This window comes from Rhineura floridana, chromosome 1, assembly GCF_030035675.1.
Source record: "Rhineura floridana isolate rRhiFlo1 chromosome 1, rRhiFlo1.hap2, whole genome shotgun sequence".
In the NCBI taxonomy this organism is placed as follows: domain Eukaryota; kingdom Metazoa; phylum Chordata; class Lepidosauria; order Squamata; family Rhineuridae; genus Rhineura; species Rhineura floridana.
In genome coordinates, this window is record NC_084480.1 from 246,345,095 (window position 1) to 246,366,322 (window position 21,228).

General features: G+C 46.1%; 1 protein-coding gene across 1 annotated transcript in view; it reads left to right on the forward strand.

Annotated features, from left to right (window-relative positions):
• RMC1 (regulator of MON1-CCZ1) overlaps positions 1-21,228 on the forward strand; it is a 69,223-nt gene that overhangs the window by 40,539 nt on the left and 7,456 nt on the right. Inside the window, exons 7-15 of the mRNA XM_061597003.1 lie at positions 658-761; positions 1,862-1,951; positions 2,061-2,166; positions 3,949-4,060; positions 5,346-5,390; positions 6,257-6,310; positions 6,697-6,825; positions 7,133-7,239; positions 20,572-20,691. Of these exons, the coding sequence (XP_061452987.1) occupies positions 658-761; positions 1,862-1,951; positions 2,061-2,166; positions 3,949-4,060; positions 5,346-5,390; positions 6,257-6,310; positions 6,697-6,825; positions 7,133-7,239; positions 20,572-20,691 (867 nt within the window). The remainder of the gene's footprint in view (positions 1-657; positions 762-1,861; positions 1,952-2,060; positions 2,167-3,948; positions 4,061-5,345; positions 5,391-6,256; positions 6,311-6,696; positions 6,826-7,132; positions 7,240-20,571; positions 20,692-21,228) is intronic.

A 21,228-nucleotide genomic window follows, 5' to 3' on the forward strand; every position in this document is an offset into this window, starting at 1 on the left:
GGTTTTAACCTATAAAGCCTTATACGGCACGGGTCCACAATACCTGATGGAACGCCTCCCCCGATATGAACCTACCCGTACACTACGCTCTACATCGAAGACCCTCCTCCGGGTACCTACTCATAGGGAAGCTCGGAGGGTGGCAACAAGAAAAAGGGCCTTCTCAGTGGTGGCCCCCGAACTATGGAACAATCTCCCTGATGAGGTACGCCTGGCGCCAACATTGCTATCTTTCCGGCGCCAGGTTAAAACTTTCCTCTTCTCCCAGGCATTTTAACATTTAACATTTAATATTTTAACATTTAGTATGTGTTGACAACTGTCTTCTGCTGAATTTTTTTTTAAAAGTTTTAAAGAAAGTTTAAAGAAAGTTTTAAATTGTTTATATGTAGCCTATTGTATTTGATGTTTGACTGTTGTGAACCGCCCAGAGCGCTTCGGCTATGGGGCGGTATAGAAATTTAATAAATAAATAAAAAATAAATAAATAAATTTTAAGTTGCAAATTTTGGATTGCAAGCCAAAACTTTGTTTTATTGTGTGGTGGACAAGAAACAAGTTTCTGCTAGAAAGTGTTATAGGCTGGTAGAATTTTTATGAAAACCAAAGAGGAACTACTTCGAATTAAATGCAACTTTTTGAATGTGGTCCTTCTAGGGTGGAGCTATGTCAAAGCTATCCAAGTTTGAAATTGAATTACCTGCAGCCCCAAAGTCATCCAAGCTTAGCCTTTCTGAAAGAGATATTGCTATGGCTACAATGTAAGTATTATTGTGGGGCATTTTTCTCCCTTCAGATTTTTGTCCTAGGATCTGGACAGATTGCATTGAATGGCTCTACTTTTCCCCTTCTTACTAAGCAATTGGTTTGCTCTGCACTGAACTGAAAGACACAGTGGAACATTCCCTTTTCTAAGAGAGGATTGTTTCTAGCTATAGATAATAGCTACTTTCCAAGTCCACTGATTTCAGTAAACCAATAAAAGAAGAAACTTAAAATGTGCATAATAAAGCAGTTTACCAAAGCCCAGTGTGCTTTCAACCAGAAGGGTTCCCCTCTGGAACTCCTGAAAATGGAAACATTTTCTTAAAAAGAACTGTTTGAAACAGGCATAGACCCTGACCCAATTCCTCTCTTTATTTAGTTACTATGGGTAGGAATGCCTTTCAGCTTTTCAACCCTGAATCATTAAATTTCGTCTTTCTTTCTGTTAAAAGTTTTTTGTAGATCTGTTTTGCTGCAGAGTGCAGAAATAACTGGTCTGTTAAGACTGGTAGTTAAAAGAATAAAGATACTTAAAGTTTACTACAAAGAGGTAAAGTAATACATGCTGAAGCAGCCATGTGACTTGTACTCAGACAGCAATTACTAATTAACTGAGAACGAAGACAGGAAGACAAGAAACAATGCTTGCAAAAGCACCAAACACTTTAGAGGAAAAGTCAGGAGGAGTAGATTGCCTTTCTGAACCTGCATTGGTTCAGATCAGGTCACTTGCAACATGTGTTGGTGCTTTACTCCCAACATTTTTAAATTAAAAAATACTGGGCCTTGAGGTGCTTTTTTATGTGCACTGTTGAAGTATCTCCTGTCATTAGTTACATGGATTGGTGCATTTTTAATATTATTTCTGCATTGATTTAAATGTAGCAGTTATGCAGCTTTTAACTCTCCCCAAGAGGAAATAGTGAATCTGCCAAGAGGGATTCCACTTATGCTACTGTGAGGTTTTAGAAGGCATTATAAACATACAGTGCAGTTTGTGATGGATGCAAAAAAAGACCTTAGAAATTCATCCACACCCTTTCCTTTAAAATCTGCTCATGTGTTCATTCAAAATAGGATAATTTTATCTCCTTAGATATGGGCAACTTTACGTTCTATACTTGAGACATCACTCAAGGACATCCAACAGTACAGGAGCTGAGGTGGTTCTTTATCATTTACCAAGGCAAGTTTGTCTCTTCTTAACTTTAATTGTTAAGAGCAAAAATACTAAAATAATAATGATGTTGTTGATAAGAATATCCCCTCTCTCTCTCTGATTAATATGACCATAGGGAAGGCTCATGTAAGAAATTGCATATATTGAAGTTATACAGGACTGGCAAGTTTGCACTGAATGTTGTGGACAACTTAGTGGTGGTTCATCATCAGGATACTGAGGTACCACTTCCTCTGTTTTATATATCTAGTGCTAAACTAAGCCTTACATTTTATCTTCCTTTATCTGCTTTTCTAAATCATGAGATCATGAGTATATACATGACTGAAGGTATGTGAAATTTGTGGCTGTAGGCACGACAGATCTCCCCCTGCCCCTGAAAAAATAAGACCTTGGGTGAAATCTTCACCCAGTTGTGCTAGAATTCCTCTAGCAAAGTGGGGCTTCTGGTTTCAGCCCTGCTGCCTTCAACTCCCCCCCCAAAAAAAATTTTATTCCAGAAGTTCCCCCAACCCTTGAAGAGATTATGTGGGCTGGAGAAGGGGAGAGGAGGATGGAAAAGCTGCGTTGCACAAACAGATGCCCTCTTGTGCTGTGCTGGATCTTGTCCTTGCATTTGCAAATATTCCAGCTGCAATAAAATAATTTCAGGAGACAGCTGTTGCAATTTGTCAAAAGCAAATTGTTATCATACAGATTCATAAAATATTTTAAGACCCACCTTAATCCAAGAGCATGACTGGTTGTGGGAAAGCTTTGTTTGTTTTAGAAATTAGATATAGTTGATATGCCAGCAGGGAGACACATCGCGATTTATCCTGGACTTTTAAATGTAGTGATAATAGTCCATTCTTCATGGGGATTTATAGTTCTGCATTGTTTTCTAGACCATAAAACAGCTTCCAGTGAAAGAGAACGTGTATAGTTCAGTTCATTTTGAATCCACCTTGCAGTAAAGGAAGTCTTTCTTTACATTAACACTTGGAGTAATTGTGATGCCATGTAACTGTATAAAACAGAGGAGGGGAACCTATGGTCTGTAGGCCAGATTTGGCCCCTGAAGCCATTCTGACCAGCCTCTAGCCTCAAGCTCTACTTCTTAGTCGTGCTCTCTTTTGCAGTGTACTTGCAGCTGTGAAAGGTGCTCACCTCGCCACTCTGCTGCTCCTTTTTCCTGTCATTCTGCAGCCCTCAGTGATCCTCTAAAGCCATTCACGGCAGCTCATTAGTTTTCGCCAGTGCTCAAAAATCATTTGAAGCAGCTGTCTGCTGTCACTTAGAAATTAATAAAGCTGCTTTCCGAGGAACAGCTGCTGATAGCCTAGGAAAAAATACACCACAATATGTCACTGGTAGACTTATTTTAAAACCAGCAAGTGTCATTAATTATCATAATGTAGAATGCTAGAAAAGGACAGGAGATAAACAAATCAAGAACTGCACATTGGGGTGCAATGAAACCAGGGAGGGTCTTGTTGAGCCAAGGTCATAAGAGGAGAAACGCATTAGAAAAGGGAACCTGCAGGCAGAATAACTGTGATCAATATTGTGGGGAAATTAGTAGATGTGTATTAGGACTATATGACTATAACTTTACATGTGAATGCAGGCAAAGGACAGTTTGTCACTGGTAGCCCATTGATTGATTTTGCTAGGGTAGTCAGATGGACAAATTGTAATTTTGACATGCACCCAGACGTGTGTGTGTGTGAGAGCGAGAGAGAGGGAGAGGGAAAGACTGGTTTGTTTATATGGATGGATTTGTGTGGATAGAGTGTGTATTCATGTATGTGGTTTTTGTTATTTGATCTGGTCATTGCTAGCGTGTGGCCCCTGGAAGGTAACTGATGAGGAAATGTGGCCCTCTGTCTGAAGAATGTTCCCAATCCTGATATCAAAGGTTTGACAAGGCTACTCCACCATTTTGTATCTGTCTATATACGTATGAGCTAGTTTCAGTATGCATCACAAGGGAATGTCTTCGCTTTTGTTTAAAATTTTAGAGCTCTATTATATTTGATATCAAACTAAAGGGAGAATCTGACGGCACCGTTACCCTTCATCAGCTTGTACTTCCAGCTCGATCTATACAACCATATCAGATTCCTGTGGCGGGTAAGAGTCTTTTATTTTTATTTTTTAAACTTGCTTGAAAATACAGTTGATAGCTAGATCTGTGGTTTCAAATATGAGTGTGAACAAATCATTTTTGTTCATATTTTTAAATGAAGAAATTGATACTGGAAAATGTAATGTACTGTGCATGTATTTCTTCAGCTTCTATTTTATTTAATAAGATTTTTTGTTTAACTTTTGCTACGTGTTTAAGGTAATATCTTGTTCATGGGGGAAAAGGGTGGCCTTCTCAAGCAGTGCCTCTTCTAGGGTGGTGTCAACTAGACAGTGGATGTCTGTCATTGCCTGGACAGAAAGAGTTAGCGGATTCCTTGACCAAGATTGACCATGATCAGAAGCTTCCCACTTCTTCTGTGTGTCTTCCCTACACTGGTGTAGGCTTCAGCTCCATGTGGGACATTCTGGTGGCAGTTTCATATTCAGCAGTTGATTTGAAAGGCGTTGGGAAATGAGAAGTGACTCTCTGGGGCTGGCTAGTCTTTCCTTCCTGACCCTTGCACAACAATGTATAGAAATGAGGGTCAACTGTATAGAAGCACACTAGAAGCTCCTTTTTGGTCCTTCCCACACACACACCAACAGTGAGTGAAGCTGAAGTCTCAAGGCAAAGTCTGAAGACCAGGTGCTGCAAGCAAAACAGACTAGCAAAGATCTATTCCATCCTGTGCAGGCTCCATTCTGATGTTTAGGTCACAACATGGTGCAGAAGAGGGAGCTCCTTATCCATAATTTCATGGGCACTTTCTCCAGATTCCATTCAGGCCACTGAATCACTTTTGGTCTAACTATTTAGAAAATGAACAATCTATCTTCCCAAAAAGAATATATTGTAGTTTCCTGGGGAAATGGCTATAGCTCTAAAATAGAAGTGCTCCCTTGAGGGAAGATATCAGGGGCATGTGCAACAAATAGTCAACCTTTGCATTAGCTGCAAATGATGTAGTACTGCAGCTAATTCATTAGAAAGAGTCAATGCATAATCTGTTTTTTATATTTAAAAGGTTGAAATCTTAGCCTGTTGGGGTTTGTTCTGTTTTAAATGCTACCGTAGTGTAAACAGCTTTGAGGTCACTCGTGACAAAAAGTGGTATATAAGTACAGTCTATAAATAAATACTGTAAACTCTCAGCCTAATCTTTGTAGACTATAGCCTTAACTCCTCAGTCTATATTGATACGGAATAAATTACTACTGACCATATTTATAAAAATATATTCATCTCTTCTGGGTTGTGAATAATAAATACCACTTTCTCTTTGTACAGGTCCAGCTTCTGTAACTAGTCAGTTTCCGGTTCCCTGTAAACTTTGTATCCTTCAACAGTTTCTGCTTTGTTCTGAAATAAACCACAGATCTTGACTCTCTTGTGTGTAAACTGGTTGCATTTTATGTTTGGAGGGAGCAAAATACTTCAATAGAAACATGCAGTGTATCTCTGAAGAGTTTAAAACAGCAATATTTGGCATGCAGCATAACCCTCTGCAAATTTGCTTAGATGTTCAGTGTGGTTTATGCCCAGTTAGGTGTACATAAAAGTATAGCCTTAGAGGTCAGTCCTACCTCTCCCCCCTATGTTGACGGCTGTTGAAACCCTGCAGATACCAAGGAGCCCCTCCAAAAAACAATTGTCTCATTTCCCACTGGGATTAGAGATACTCTGTAAGTGCTCAGTAGCACCTGATCAAGTACCCAAGAGAGAAAAAAGTAACATCTCGTTTGGATTAAAAAATAAGGTGAAACTACTGTACAATTATGCTAGGTGCTTAGAATACAGGAGCCTTCTAGGGAAGCAGTTAAAGACTGATCACCTGAGAGGATGTTATTGTTCAGACTTGTATTTTGTTTTCAAAACAGTGGTTAATAGGCACCAGGATCCCCCAAGCTATTCTAGGTGCATCTAAGGACTTGTATATACTCAGTGAAATCTTACTGCTTTCCTTTTGAAAAGTAGACCCTCACATTGCTTATAAAACCTCCAGGTGTCAAGAGTTTTGTCATGTGATAAGGCTGGGAGTGTGTGTGGGGGCTCCTATTCAAGAAACAAGTCCATATTTCCCTTTCATGTATTAAGTAAGTTGTGTAGCTCTTTGAATCCAGCTCTTAAAGTGACTTTGTAGACAGCTGAGATCTTAAAAGAGATGCAAAGATTTCTGTAGAGTTTTGTTTAACTTTTAGATTCTTCATCCTGGATCGTCTTTCAGCCTGATATTATCATCAGTGCAAGTGAAGGCAAGTCTGAAGCTGTTAAAGCTTTTCTTTTTTCATTAGTTTATGTAGATATAATATTTTATTTTAAAACAAACAAGTAAGTTCTATCTTCATGTATTTTAGGATACTAAAAAAACTAAAATGAGTTGGTACAGTATCGAATTAAATGAAGAACTAGTTCTGAATTGGTAACTATTGTGACTTAGTATAGTACATAATATGATGGTAAAGGAATATTTTGTTCCGATATTAGAGGTTCGATTTATTTGTACAAGAATGTTATAATGGCAAAGATGCTGTAAGTAAGGCCTTACTGGCCCCACTTGAAGATGGTTCTTATTATTGTGGTACGTTTAGATTCCTTTTGAAAACATCTTTGCTATATTTGTTTTTGTTTTTTTATCCAGGTTACCTCTGGAATCTGCAGGTGAAACTTGAGCCTATTGTAAATCTCTTACCAGACAAAGGAAAACTGATGGACTTTCTTCTTCACAGAAAAGACTGCAAGATGGTTATTCTCTCCGTATGTTCTCAGAGTAAGGTTTTGCCTCCAGTTTTCTTGTGGAAAGCTTTCTAAGAAAGTAATTCTAAAAGTAGGCCTCTTACTCACTTATCCTGTTCTCCTGTTACATATGGGAAGTATGCTTTTCTGGCATCTAGTTAGCATAAGAAAGTTTACGAATAACAATATTATGGATACTAACAAGTTTATTGTAGGATGAGCTGTTGAGAAATGCTTTGGAGTGTCATGTCAATACAGCTGTTAATTTTCAGAGACATCTGCAGAATTTACTGTACCAGAAATTTTTTTCCCAACTTCATCATGTGTGTTTTCTGTTGCAGTGTTACGTGAACCAGACAAAGGATCATTGAGTGTGATTGCCACTGTTTTTGACAAACTCAATCATAAGTATAAGAAATACCTGGAAGCAGAGCAGACTTATAATATGGCAAGTTATGAATATTGTTTTCTTAGCCATGTGTCTTGTATATACTCGTTCGTATTCAGTGTCGTGCTCGCTCCTTGCATGAGCAAAAGAACTTCCGTTTGCACAATGGGACTTCCTCCTCCTCCCCCTGCAGACCTGGGGATAGCGTGGAGCTTGCACAACGGGAGGGAAGGAGGAAAAGGTCCCATTGCGCAAGTGGAAGTTGTTGTGCTCATATACTTATTTAGTTGAATACTGCCCACTGTCACTGGTATGACAGTGATCAAATCTGTAATTACACAATTACTTAACTTCTCTAATGTGTATATATAACAAAAATCTTCAAATACTATATTCCGTAATAATTGCAGTCATTAAAACATTGACTACTAGATTTAAAATTTCTTGTAGAAAAAACCTCCCACAACAAAGCCCATTCCATATGCAACTGAAGGCATTAAAAGGAGAATTTTAACTTGGATTAAAGTCAATCTTGAAGGAGGTATTTTTAAAGTTATAGTTGTGGTTTAAGCCTGATCTTAATGGCACAATTTTCCACAGGAGGACTGCCATCAAGCGGGTTATAGCTCCACCTATCGTCCGAAGGCAAGAATGTTTTGAAGTCAAGACTAGGGGCGTCAGGCCCCTCCCACTCTCCAGTTCATTCTTGCCTTTGTCCATGCAAGTTGGAGTATATAGCTTAGCGTCTAGATAAGTTTTTGTGTATTTGTGTGACAGGGTGTGGAGGTTTTGTGTGTGTATTCCCATTATTTCCCTTCCCTCTGTCTTTTACTTTAGAGTCTGTGGGACTGACTGTTCTTTGTTTGTCTTTTTGCCTATTTTTTCCCTCAGTCCCTAGCTATTTACTGGGAGACCGCGGCTGCGGTTCTCCCTTTCTCAGGCAGCGGACACAGCCCTATTCTGGGAGCTTGTGGCTGCAGCTCCCTGCCTAGCCAAACGGCGATTCTGGGAGACCGCGGCTGCGGTTCTCCCTTCCTCAGGCGGCAGACACAGATTTAATCCAGGAGCTTGCGGCTGCAGCTCTCTGCTTTGCGCCGCCGCTCTTCCCGTACTTTTTCAACTCGCCGCCTATTTTCGCGGCAGCTCCCTTAAGTTTTTTCCTCTCCAGAGCCTGCGGCTGCAGCTCTTTCTACCTTCAATGTCCCTTTACTGTTGGGCTGCAACGCCTCCCCCAGCTCGTTCCGCGGCATTTTAAACCTCGCCGCGACTGCCTTTGGAGCCTGCGGCTGCGGCTCCTTACCCTTTGCAGTTTCTCTTTGCTGTTGCCCCCCCTCCCTCCTCGCTTGCTGAGTCTGTCCCAGCGGCTGTAGGGATTTCACTGGACGTTTTGCCCTTCGGCAGTTATTAACTGGCTCACCCTCTAAGCCGTGATTGCGCTTCTTAGCCCCGCGGCTGCAGAGCGTTTTTTTGAGGCCGCTTTTTGAGCTCACTGGTGCTCCTCTGTGACCGCCATTGCTTCTTCATCGCCCCAAAGCCTTTCTGATTGGCCAATTTTCCCGCTCTTTTTGCGGGCGCCATTTTGTTCCTCCCCCTTTTTTCCCGCCCTTTCTGTTTGGTCCTTTCAATAATAAAGGATTCTGTTCAAGGCCTTTTCTATCAGTTTCTGTGTGTATGCTGCAGGGTAGAACATCTATAAGCCTGCTATAGGTTCTTCAACACAAACTGTTGATTGAAGCTGACTATTGAAGCTGTTTCGTATATCCAGCCTATTTGGAACTATACATTCTGCCCCATTTGCGGCCGTGTACCAAGGCTGTTTGAAATTGTACATTCTGCCCCATCCGTGGCCGTGTACCAAGCCTGTTTGGAACTGTACATTCTGCCCCATCCGTGGCCGTGTACCAAGGCTGTTTGAAATTGTACATTCTGCGTATACTAAGGCTGTCTGGAACTGTACATTCTGCCCCATCCGTGGCCATGTACCAAGGCTGTTGATACTGTACATTCTGTCCCATCCGTGGCCGTGTACCAAGGCTGTTTGAACTGTACATTCTGCCCCATCCATGGCCGTGTACCAAGGCTGTTGATACTGTACATTCTGCCCCATCCGTGGCTGTGTACCAGCACTGTTGAATCAGTACATTCTGCCCCATCCGTGGCCGTGTACTTAGCCATCTGAGCCGGTGCATTCTGCCCCATCTGTGGCCGTGTACTGAGCCTGTTTGGGTCTGTACATTCTGCCCCATCCATGGCCGTGTACTGAACCGCCTTGAAAATATATGATGGCAGAACAGCCAGCGACAACTCAGGCAACCAAGCCTAAACAATCTAAGGCGGCCAAGCATAAGCACACCAAAGCGGTTGCCAAAACTAAACATCTATCCAGCCACAGCACAACCAAGCGGCCACACTACGTCTCTGTTCCAGTTTCCGAGGGGGCATGCCAGGAACAGTTAACGAATCTCTTTCATTCTCCGACTGCATCCTCCGAGGAGGACTTTGCTGGGTTTCCTGACCAGCCAGCAGCCAGCCACCCTCCTCCCATATTACCACCTAGAGCTTATTCATCTTCCCAGGCTGCTGAGCCGTCCATAACGTTGCCTCTACAAGCGCAACCATCTACCACAGCGGGGCTGCAGCTGTCTCATGAGTTCATATCACAACTACAAGACATGCTATCGTTCTTCACTCAAACACATTCACAGTCACAAGTCCCCGCCATTCCTCAGGGGAGTGTGGACCACTATGTATGCAATGAGGCAGATCCATCATGCTCTCCAAATCCTTTTGACATTGCCAGGGGCAGGTTTGTTGATGACGTTTCTTGTGGGGAGGATCCACCATTTGCTATGCAAGCCGAAGGAGACGAATGGAGTGATCAGTCGGAACAAGAGGAGGATACATCTTATCGCCTGTTTGATGCCTCCAATTATCAGCCCCTTGCTTGCAGAGTATTGAACACCCTTGGTCTCCAATCTACACAACCTGCAGCTGCCACTCCCGCTATTAAAGGGGCCAGGGTCCTGAAATCCCCCACACCAGCAGAGCACTACCTTCCTGTGCCAGATCCTATTGCTAAGCTGGCCAAGGACGAATGGTGTCACCCATTACAAACACGCCGTTTTAACGCCCTTGCGAACAAGCTTTACTCTTTGGCTCCGGAATTTACAAGCAGACTGGCCGTCCCTGGCATAGACGAGCCGATTTCCAGTCTAGTCTCTAGATCCCTTTTGCCGAGGGAAGGAGATTCACATTTAAAGCCACTGAGCGGAGGCTCGACTTTGCCTTACGCAAAAACCATGAGGCCACCGCTTTTTCCATGCGAGCCTCTGCATCAGCTTCCATCTTTTCCAGGGCAGCGATGATGTGGTTGGACGACCTCTTAGATGATCCTAATCCCGATCCTGTCTCTCTGAGGAGGTCACTGATGAAATTACGCAAGACGGCGGTGTTTGTGGCTGATGCCACCTTGGACGCAAATCAGCTGGGAGCAAGAGCTATGGCAGCTCAGGTAGTCGCTAGGCGGACCCTCTGGCTTCGTCACTGGCAAGCGGACTCTACAGCCAAGGTTAACTTATCAAAGGCACCTTATTCCGGCTCATTACTCTTCGGCGAGGAAGCCCTAAAGGCAGTACTTGTTGACCCCAAGGATGCTCGGAAGCCTGTCTTGGCCACTGTCAGGAACGTTGATCGCAGGCCCTTCAGACGTTTCACCTCATACCGCACGACCCAGCCCTTTCGAGGAGCGCGGCCTGTGGGACGAGGCCGCGATTTCCGAACTAATGATTTCCGTTCCTCCAGGGGAGTCTGGAACAGATGTTTCCCAGGCAGAGGTCAGTACCAGGGGCGCAGAGGTACCTCAACGTCCTCATATCGGGGAGGCTCTCGCCAGCACAGACAGTACTGACGTGATACCGGTCGGGGGCAGACTGCTTCTGTTTGGAGACCATTGGCTGCGTCTGACTCAGGTCGCCTGGATCAGAGATCTTTTTTGTTATGGCTATGCACTAGATGTTTGGGCAACCCCTCCAGACAGATTTCATCCCTCTCCTTGTCCCAGGGCACCATCCAGGCACTGCATCATGCAGACAGCCATACATCACCTCTTGGACACAGCGGCAATAGAGCCATTCCCTACATCAGAGAGGTCGGAAGGGGTGTACTCCCTCCTATTTGCTGTGCCCAAACGAGATCTGTCATGGAGGGCGGTGTTGGACCTCAAGTTCATCAACCGTTTCGTAAAGTATCGCAGGTTCAAAATGGAATCCCTCCACTCCATTACAGAAAGCCTTCACGAAGGAGACTTCCTGGCTTCTATCGACCTAAAGGAAGCGTATCTCCAAGTGCCTATTTGCATAGCCCACAGAAAATTCCTTTGGTTTGCCTTCGGCCCCCAGCATTTTCAATATCGAGCGATGCCATTCGGCCTCTCGTCTGCCCCGAGAGTATTTACCAAGGTGCTACTCATACTAGTGGCTGACCTCCGGCTTCAAGGGGTGCATATCTACACCTACTTGGACGATCTTTTAATACGGGCGAGTTCCAGGGAGCTGGCTCATCGCCATCTAAAGCTCACGCTCCATGTCTTGCAGACCTACGGCTGGCTAGTCAATTTCGACAAGAGCCATCTCCAACCAACCCAACGCCTACAACATCTAGGGGCGATGTTGGACACCCTGCAGGTGTCAGGCCCAGGATGTAACTCAGGAACCAGACCAACGGCTGTAGTTAATTCGTGTTTTATTAGGGTAATGTCCAAACAAAGACTGCGTTTTCTCATGAAGCAATACAGGGATACAGGTCCTGCGGCATTGGGAGAAAGTTGACAGAGCAAGGGACTTCTTCCCGCCTGTTCTTTAAGAAAGGGCCAAACGGGCGCGCAATCTTTCGCTCCTCCTTAACTGCCCCTCAGGTACTGCCCGCCTTCCCCCCTTCTCTCCTGTCTTTTCAGCTGTCTGCGTGTGCGCGGTGAGGGGGGAAGCATCACAGCCTCCTCTTCTGAAGTTTCCGATTCCAGGATGGGGGATAGGGGAGGGGCTGATGGTAAACTGCCTCCCGCTTTTCGGCTGTGAGCAGCCCTCCCTCTTTCCCCTCTTGCTCTGAGCCTGAAAGAGGGGGAGGCGTGAGAATGTCCAGGGAGGGCTCAGGCTCCCCGTTGCTAAGCGACCTTATCACTGGCAGTTCCTCTGTTTCGTCTTCGCTCCAAAGGGGGGAAGTTTCTCCCCCTTCCCTCTGCCATCCATCCGAATACTCTTCTCCCAACTCTCCGGGATCCAGCTCCCCGGGATTGGGACCCCAGCTCTGCCTTCCGACACCATCCCCCCTCCCAGGCTGTGCCCCCCTCCCCTTGTCTGGCTTGGGACGGTGGGGAAAACGTTGATGGAAAAGTTTTACCAATTCTGGAGCATGCACATCAGCTGCATCTTCCCATGATCTGTCAGCCACCCCATAGCCTTTCCAGTGAATCAAGTACTGCAGCTTGTGGCGTCTGATCCTGGAATCTAAGATCTCCTCAACTTCAAACTCAAGCTGCTCATTTACCAGGAGTGGAGCTCCGGGAGGTTCCTCCGGCCGTAACTCACTGGGAGGGGCGGCTTTCGTTAAGAGGGATCGATGGAACACAGGATGTATTTTAAACGTGTCAGGCAGCTTCAGTCGGTACGCCACGGGATTGATTTGAGTTTCTATTTCGAAAGGACCACCCTCTTGTCTTGTAATTTTCTACATTTGCCCGGCATCTGGAGGAAGTGGGTGGACAGCCATACCTGGTCTCCCGGTTGAAGGGGGGGGCCCTCCTTCCTGTGCAGGTCAGCAACTCGCTTGTACTCCGTTTTGGCTTCGTTTAACTGCTGTTTCAGTGTCTGTTGCGCCGCTTGCAATTCCTTAAGGAAGTTCTCAGCTGCCGGTACCAGCATTCCTTCTGAGCTGCTTGGAAAGACTTTAGGATGGAATCCATAATTAGCGAAGAACGGGGTTTGTTGAGTGCTGGAGTGCAGAGAATTGTTGTAGGCGAACTCTGCAAAATGCAAATATGATACCCAGTCAGTCTGTTGATAGGACACATAACTTCGTAAATATCTTTCCAAAATGGCGTTCAAGCGTTCCGTCTGCCCATCTGTCTGGGGGTGATGGGCGGAGGAGAGTTTTAATTCCGTCTGCAACTGTTTCCACATTGCTCTCCAAAATTTGGCTGTGAACTGAGTTCCTCGGTCTGAGACTACGCTGTTTGGCAATCCATGCAGCCGATAGACTTCTTTTATGAATAATTTGGCCGCTTCTTTAGCCTCTAAGGCCCCTGCACAAGGAAGAAAGTGTGCCATTTTGGTAAGCAGATCCACCACTACTAAGATGGCTGTCATTCCTTGGGACTTGGGTAGATCAGTTATAAAATCCATGGAGAGGTCCTTCCAGGGTTCGTGTGGGACAGGCAACGGTTGTAACACACCTGCTGGTGTCCCTGTTTGTGTTTTTGTCTGCAGACAGACAGAGCAGGACTTTACATAACTCTCAATATCCCGACGCATTTTAGGCCACCAGAAGTCCTTGGCCACGTTCTGAATGGTCTTGTAAATCCCAAAGTGTCCCGCTGTGATGGAATCATGGCACTGGCGTAGGATTCTGAGCCTTAATTCCCCTTCTGGCACATATCTGGCGGTTTTGAACCATAACAGTCCATTTCTCCAGTGAAAGGTTACTTCTGAGTCTTGACTTTGTCCCGTCTGCTGCTGATATTTTAGCATGTCGGCATCTTCTTGTTGTGCCTTTTTGAGTTCCTCTTCCCATGAAGGCTGGCATACTCCCAACGTTAATTTCTCTGGCGGGATTACGTACTGAGGCTGGTCCTCGGATTCACTTTCTTTGTATTGTGGCTGTCTGGATAAGGCATCCGCTCTCTGGTTTTTGGCTTGGGCATGGTAAGTAATCTGGAAGTTAAACCTAGTGAAGAACTGGGACCATCTTATCTGTCTCTGGTTCAGCTTTCTGGCTGTTTGGAGGCTTTCAAGATTCTTGTGGTCGGAGCGCACTTCAATTCGATGAGAGGTCCCCTCTAGGTATTGTCTCCAGTTTTCAAAAGAGTCCTTGATGGCCAGCAGCTCCTTCTCCCAAACTGTGTAGTTCTTCTCTGCAGGCTTTAACTTCCGAGAGAAGTACGCACAGGGGTGCAGCTCCTTCCCTTCTTGGTCTAATTGTAGCAGGAACCCCCCGATGGCAAAATCTGAAGCATCTGCTTCCACTACGAAAGGGCGGTTCGGATCAGCAAAGCGCAGAATGGGCTCAGTAGCAAACCTTCTCTTCAGCTCCTCAAAGGCCTCGGTGGCGTTCTCTGTACATTGAAACTTCTTCTTCCCCCTTAAACAGTCAGTCAGAGGAGCTGTTAATTTGGAAAACCCTGGAATGAACTTTCTGTAATAATTGGCAAACCCCAAAAACCGTTGTACATCCTTTTTGGTGACAGGTTGGCCCCAGTCCAATATGCAGCTTACTTTCCCTGGGTCCATCTCCACGCCTTCCGCTGAGATTCGATATCCAAGGAAGTCTAGAGACTTGAGGTCAAATCCACATTTCTCTAATTTAGCATACAGGTGATTTTCTCTCAGTCTCTTCAACACCGTCTTCACATGCTGGTCGTGATCTTCCTGGTTCTTTGAGAACACCAGGATATCATCTAAGTAACAGATTACATACGTGTCCAACAAGTCTCTAAACACGTCGTTCATGAATTTTTGAAAAATTCCTGGCCTTCCACAAAGCCCGAATGGCATGACCAGGTATTCATACTGTCCGTAAGCGGTCAAGAATCCTGTTTTCCATTCATCTCCCTCCTTCATTCTGATCAGATTGTACGCTCCTCTCAAATCCAACTTCGTGAAGATTTTTGCAGAGCGCAGTCGGTCCAGCAACTCTGAGATCAGGGGCAGCGGGTAGCTGTTGGGGATGGTGATCTGGTTCAATGCGCGATAGTCGTTACAGGGTCTGAGTTCCCCCCCCTTCTTTTTCACAAACAACAGTGGCGCTCCAGCAGGGGATTGTGAGGGGCGTATGAATCCTCGCCTCAGGTTTTTATCCAGGAATTCCTTCAGGGCCTCCCTCTCATTCTCTGTGAGAGAGTAGATTCTCCCTGATGGGATGCTGGCTCCCGGCACTAGGTCAATCGTACAGTCGTAAGAGCGGTGGGGGGGTAAAGTCTCTGCCTCTTTTTCATCAAACACATCTTTGAATTCTTCATACTTTGGCGGCAGGGTCACTTGCTCGATCTCTTGCACTGCCCCCGCTAAGGTGTTCTTGATTCCTTCAGGTTGACAGTTCTCCTGGCAATACTGTGAGGTGAACCACACCACCGCCTCCTTCCAACTTATTTTGGGTTCATGCTTTGCTAGCCAGGGCATTCCCAGAATCACCTCAAAGTTCGAGAGATCTGACACGTATAGCGAAATGAACTCTTCGTGCCCAGGGATTTGAAGTTTCACTTCCTCCGTGGCTTGTGTCACCCCTCCTGACTTCAGGGGTCTCCCATCGATAGTCTCCACAGCTAGGGGAGCGTCCAGTTTCCACCGGGAAATTCCATGACGCTTGACTAACTTTGCATCAATAAAATTTGTGGAGGCTCCACTGTCAATTAAGGCAGTGGAATTAAACACCACTCCTCTGGAAGTTGTAATCCGAATAGGCAAGACCAACACCCCCTTTGAGGGAGGTTGGATCGTTGGGGGGCCTTTATACAACGCTGCCCCCAGTCCACCGGCCTGCACGTGGACTGGGTGTTCTAGTTTCCCGATGGCTCGGCTTTCCCCCCTTTCAGTCCACAGTCTCTGGCCACATGGCCCGGCTTTGAACAATAAAAGCATAAACATTCCCGGCGTCGTCTTTCCTTTTCTTCTTCCAACAGTCTTGGCCTAGCCCCTCCCTGTCCCTCAGTTGCATTACCTGCCATCCCTGCAGTGGGAAGGGTCTTGTTGCGGGATGCCGAGGCTGAGTATCTCGGGACCTCCTGCTTCCTTTCCAGGCGCCTTCCTTCCATCCGGTGATCTATCTGTAGGCATAGCTGGATGAGCCCTGGTAGGTCAGCGGGGGGGGAGGTCCTGGTCAACTCATCCAGGATTTAAGCATTTAATCCACTCCGGTACATAAACATCAGGGCGGCGTCATTGTAACCAGTTTCCTGGGACAGAATTTTAAAAGCGTTAGTGTACTCGGAAACAGTCCCTTTAGCTTGCTTCAGAGCGCCTAGTTGCCGCGCTACTGTTTCAGCCCTTTGCGGGTCTTGAAACATCTCGGTCATCTCCTGTATAAATCCTCTGTACCTTCCTAAGACAGTATCCTTTCTCACGAGATACGGAGTCACCCATTTTGCAGCTTCTCCCTCCAGGAGGCTAATCACGAAAGCTACTTTAGCCCCATCGTCTGGAAATTCCATGTGCCTGACATCCAGATATAACTCACATTGAGCCACGAAGGTTGCCAACTGATCACTTTGTTCCGCGTATTTTGGGGGCAATCCAATGGGAACCTTTACTACGGCAGCTGGAGGGGCTGTTCGCATCTGGTCTATCGTGGCCTTCAAGGTTTGATTATCTGTCTTCAGCGCTTTGACTGCTGCTAGCAGGGCTTGAACATCCGTCTGCAAATCAGCTACCTTAGTCCTCAGGAGTTCCACTTCTTCCGTCTCAGAAGTGGGGTTCGTCCCGCCCGCTGCTCCATTTGACATCTTGTCCCAGTCAAGTGAAGAGAGCGTTGAGGGTGATTTAGGTGGCTCTGTCAAGCTGTCAGGCCCAGGATGTGACTCAGGAACCAGACCAACGGCTGTAGTTAATTCATGTTTTATTAGGGTAATGTCCAAACAAAGACTGCGTTTTCTCATGAATCAATACAGGGATAAAGTTCCTGCGGCATTGGGAGAAAGTTGACAGAGCAAGGGACTTCTTCCCGCCTGTTCTTTAAGAAGGGGCCAAACGGGCGCGCAATCTTTCGCTCCTCCTTAACTGCCCCTCAGGTACTGCCCGCCTTCCCCCCCTTCTCTCCTGTCTTTTCAGCTGTCTGCATGTGCGCGGTGAGGGGGGAAGCATCACCCCCTCCTCTTCTGAAGTTTCCGATTCCAGGATGGGGGATAGGGGAGGGGCTGATGGTAAACTGCCTTCCCGCTTTTCGGCTGTGAGCAGCCCTCCCTCTTTCCCCTCTTGCTCTGAGCCTGAAAGAGGGGGAGGCGTGAGAATGTCCAGGGAGGGCTCAGGCTCCCCGTTGCTAAGCGACCTTATCACTGGCAGTTCCTCTGTTTCGTCTTCGCTCCAAAGGGGGGAAGTTCCTCTCCCTTCCCTCTGCCATCCATCCGAATACTCTTCTCCCAACTCTCCGGGATCCAGCTCCCCGGGATTGGGACCCCAGCTCTGCCTTCCGACAGCAGGCGACAGTGTTACTGTCTCCAGACCGCATAACTGCTATCATAGACATTGCACGGTCTCTGATGAACCACGCAACCGCAGACGTCATGCTTCTAGCAAGGGGTCTCGGAATGTTGGTGTCCACCATCCATATTGTGCCATGGGCTCGAGCTCATACTCGCCAACTTCAGTGGGCTTTGTTACCATTTCAGCAGGACATTGCCAGGTCCAATCATCGAGCAATTCCCTTGAGCCTCCACTGCGTCTTTCATTCCGCTGGTGGACGAGGGTCCAACATCTCACCCAGGGCACTCCGTTCAGAGAACCCCGCAGGACTGTTATCACCACAGATGCCTGTCTCCTCGGCTGGGGAGCCCACTGCAACTCCCAGTTCGTTCAGGGGGGTTGGACCGCAGCAGAGCAGACTCAGAGCATCAATTGGGTGGAACTAAAGGCTGTCCACTTAGCTCTGCTCCATTTTCAGTCTCTGTTCCCCTTGGACCATGTTCTAATTCGAACGGACAACACGTGTGCGAAATCTCATTTAAACAGACAAGGGGGAACCAGGTCCCGTTCTCTGCAGAACCTAGCTTACCTCATATTCGACTGGGCAGACCAACATCTACAATCCTTGAAAGCAGAACATCTCAGAGGAATTTGGAATGTGACAGCAGACTGGCTCAGCAGACAACAGGTCTTTATGGGAGAATGGAAACTTCATCCGACCATTTTCCATCTTCTCCAGCGTCGGTTCGGCGTCTTCTCAGTCGATCTGTTTGCCTCCAGTCGCAATTGCCAGCTACCCAGGTACTTCGCACGATACCTGGACACGACAGCGGAAGCGGTGGATGCTCTGTCGCTACCGTGGCCGGATGGCCTATTGTACGCCTTCCCTCCAATACCACTGTTAGCCAGAACCTTGAGGAAGGTGCGGCGTGAGAGGGCCCAGCTGGTTCTGATAGCACCATATTGGCCCCGTCAACCGTGGTTCTCGGATCTCCTTGCCATGTCAGTGACAGACCCTTGGACGCTCCCAGTCAGGCCAGACCTCTTATCCCAGGGCCCAATATGGCATCAGGACCCCAATTGGCTCAACCTAACAGCATGGCTTTTGAATGGGGACATTTGAGGTCTGCTGGCCTGTTATTGACATTATCTTGGCCTCGAGAAGACCATCTACCACTGGTATATATCAACATATTTGGGTGGCATTCTCCAGGTGGTGTCAGTCCCAGCACCTCGATCCTTCCCAGGCCACAGTACAACAGGTGCTGCAATTCCTTCATAGGAGCCTCATGATGGGACTTAGACCCAACACCTTACATTGACATGCGTCCACTCTGTCGTCCATTCTCTCAGTGTCCTCCGCTGGTGCTCCTATTGCCTTGCACCCGTTCATCAAACGTTTTCTGAGGGGAACCGCTCTACGCTCACCGGCTGTATTCCACCGCTTTCCCTCATGGAGTTTGTCGAAGGTCCTGCAGGCTTTACAACGCCCTCCGTTTGAACCCCTCAGGACTGTGCCTTTATGTCTGTTGTCATTCAAGGTCCTGTTCCTGATCGCAATCACCTCTGCGAGATGAGTTTCGGAATTGGGCGCATTGTCTTCTGGCCGCCATCTCTGTGTTTTTCACAAGGACTCTGTTGTGCTGAAGACTGATCCTTCCTTCCGTCCCAAGGTCAATTCAGTTTTCCATTGCAACCAGGACATTGTTCTTCCTTCATTTTGTCCGAATCCTACCCATCCTCTAGAGAAGGCTTGGCATTCATTGGATGTTCGGAGGGCTCTCAAGACCTACCTGTCTAGGACCCAGGATATACAACGAACTGAGTCTTCGTTTGTATCCTTTCATCCACGTTCTATGGGGCATAAAGTAGCTAATTCCACCTTATCCCGCTGGTTGCACGCATGTATTACCTTAGCTTATGAGTCCCTTAAGCTTCCTGTTCCATCTAAAATAACGGCTCATTCCACTAGATCAGCGGCCACTAAGGCTGCTTTTGCTACCAACGCTCCTGTTGCTGATATTTGCAGAGCTGCTGTTTGGTCTACCCCACATTCATTTATAAGGCATTACAAAATAGATCGTTATGCCTCTGCCGATGCCTCTTTTGGCAGACGAGTTTTGCAACAGGTTCTTAATGATGATTAGGATGTGGGTGGTCCCTCCCTGTTATGGGCTGTTTTGGTACATCCCGCTTGATGGCAGTCCTCCTGTGGAAAATGGACCATTGGTCTCACCTGAAGGGTGATTTTCATAGGAGGACTGCCATCACGACCCTCCCAGTTGGAAGATACCTAGATTTTTTTGGGGTTTTTTTATATATTCCTGTTACGCTATTATATTTAGATTTACTAGTGAGGTCAAGACTGCTATTACTGTTACATCGCTACGTTAGAGTCATATTATTATGATTATTGCTATTGTGTTATGTCTTTGCTGGTAGGCCCGTTGGCCTTTTTTCCTGCATTTTTAGATTTCTCTCTTTGGACTCGCTGCAAATGAACTGGAGAGTGGGAGGGGCCTGATGCCCCTAGCCTTGACTTCAAAACATTCTTGCCTTTGGACAATAGGTGGGGCTATAACCCGCTTGATGGCAGTCCTCCTATGAAAATCACCCTTCAGGTGAGACCAATGGTCCATTTTCAGTCAGTCGGAGTATCTAATACCAGGTAATGGGTGATATATGACTAAGGCTGCAATCCAGTACCCACTTATTTGGGAGTGAGCCCCACGGAACCCATTGGAGCTTATTTCTGAGTAGACATGTATTGGATTGCAGCCTAAGTCATACGCTGAGTAGACCGATTGAAATCAATGGACTTAAGTTAGTCATTACTAACTTAAGTCCGCTGATTTCAATCAGTCTGCTTAGAGTGTGAATTAGTCAGATACCACCCAGTGCAAGTAGGAGCTGGGATATAAAACTCATACACATTATTAGTTCTGTCCTCTCCCCCCCCCCCCAAAAAAAAAAATGTTGTATCTTTAAAGTGTGTTCTGGTATTTTTCAGGCATTAGAAACTGGGCAGAGCAGAAGCAATCCACCTGCAAAACGGCCAGTCCGTACCCAGGCAGTTATTGATCAGTCAGACATGTACACACATGTTTTGTCTGTCTTTACTAAAGAAAAGGTTGGTTAATACAGAGACACAAGCATGCTGGCTTAATTGCATGGGTTCATATGCTAACTCAAAGGGAGACAAGTATTAGTTAGTCATAGGAGACTGCCTTATACTGAGTCAGACCATTGGTGCATCTAGCTCAGTACACTGACTGGCAGCAGCTATCCATGGTTTCAGACAGGGGACTCTACCAGCCCTACCTGGGGATGCCAGGGATTAACCTGGGACCTTCTGCATGCAAGGCAGATGCTCCCACTACAGTCCTATCCCTAATCACAGTTGGCGTTAACTAATGCTGTTGTGGTAAACAGAAGCTAATTTGTCACTCTTTGAAGCAGGAACAAAGTCTGAATACCAGCCAATCACTTTAACCTGGGGTCCTTAGTACGCCCTCCAATGCTGTCTGCTTCCCTCTGCCCCAGATTACTTAATTTATTTTAATCTGACAAATAATAATAAAATTAATAATAATAATAATAATAAAATTTTATTTAGCAGACGCCCATCTGTCCGACTGAACGGACACTCTGGGCGACGTACAATATA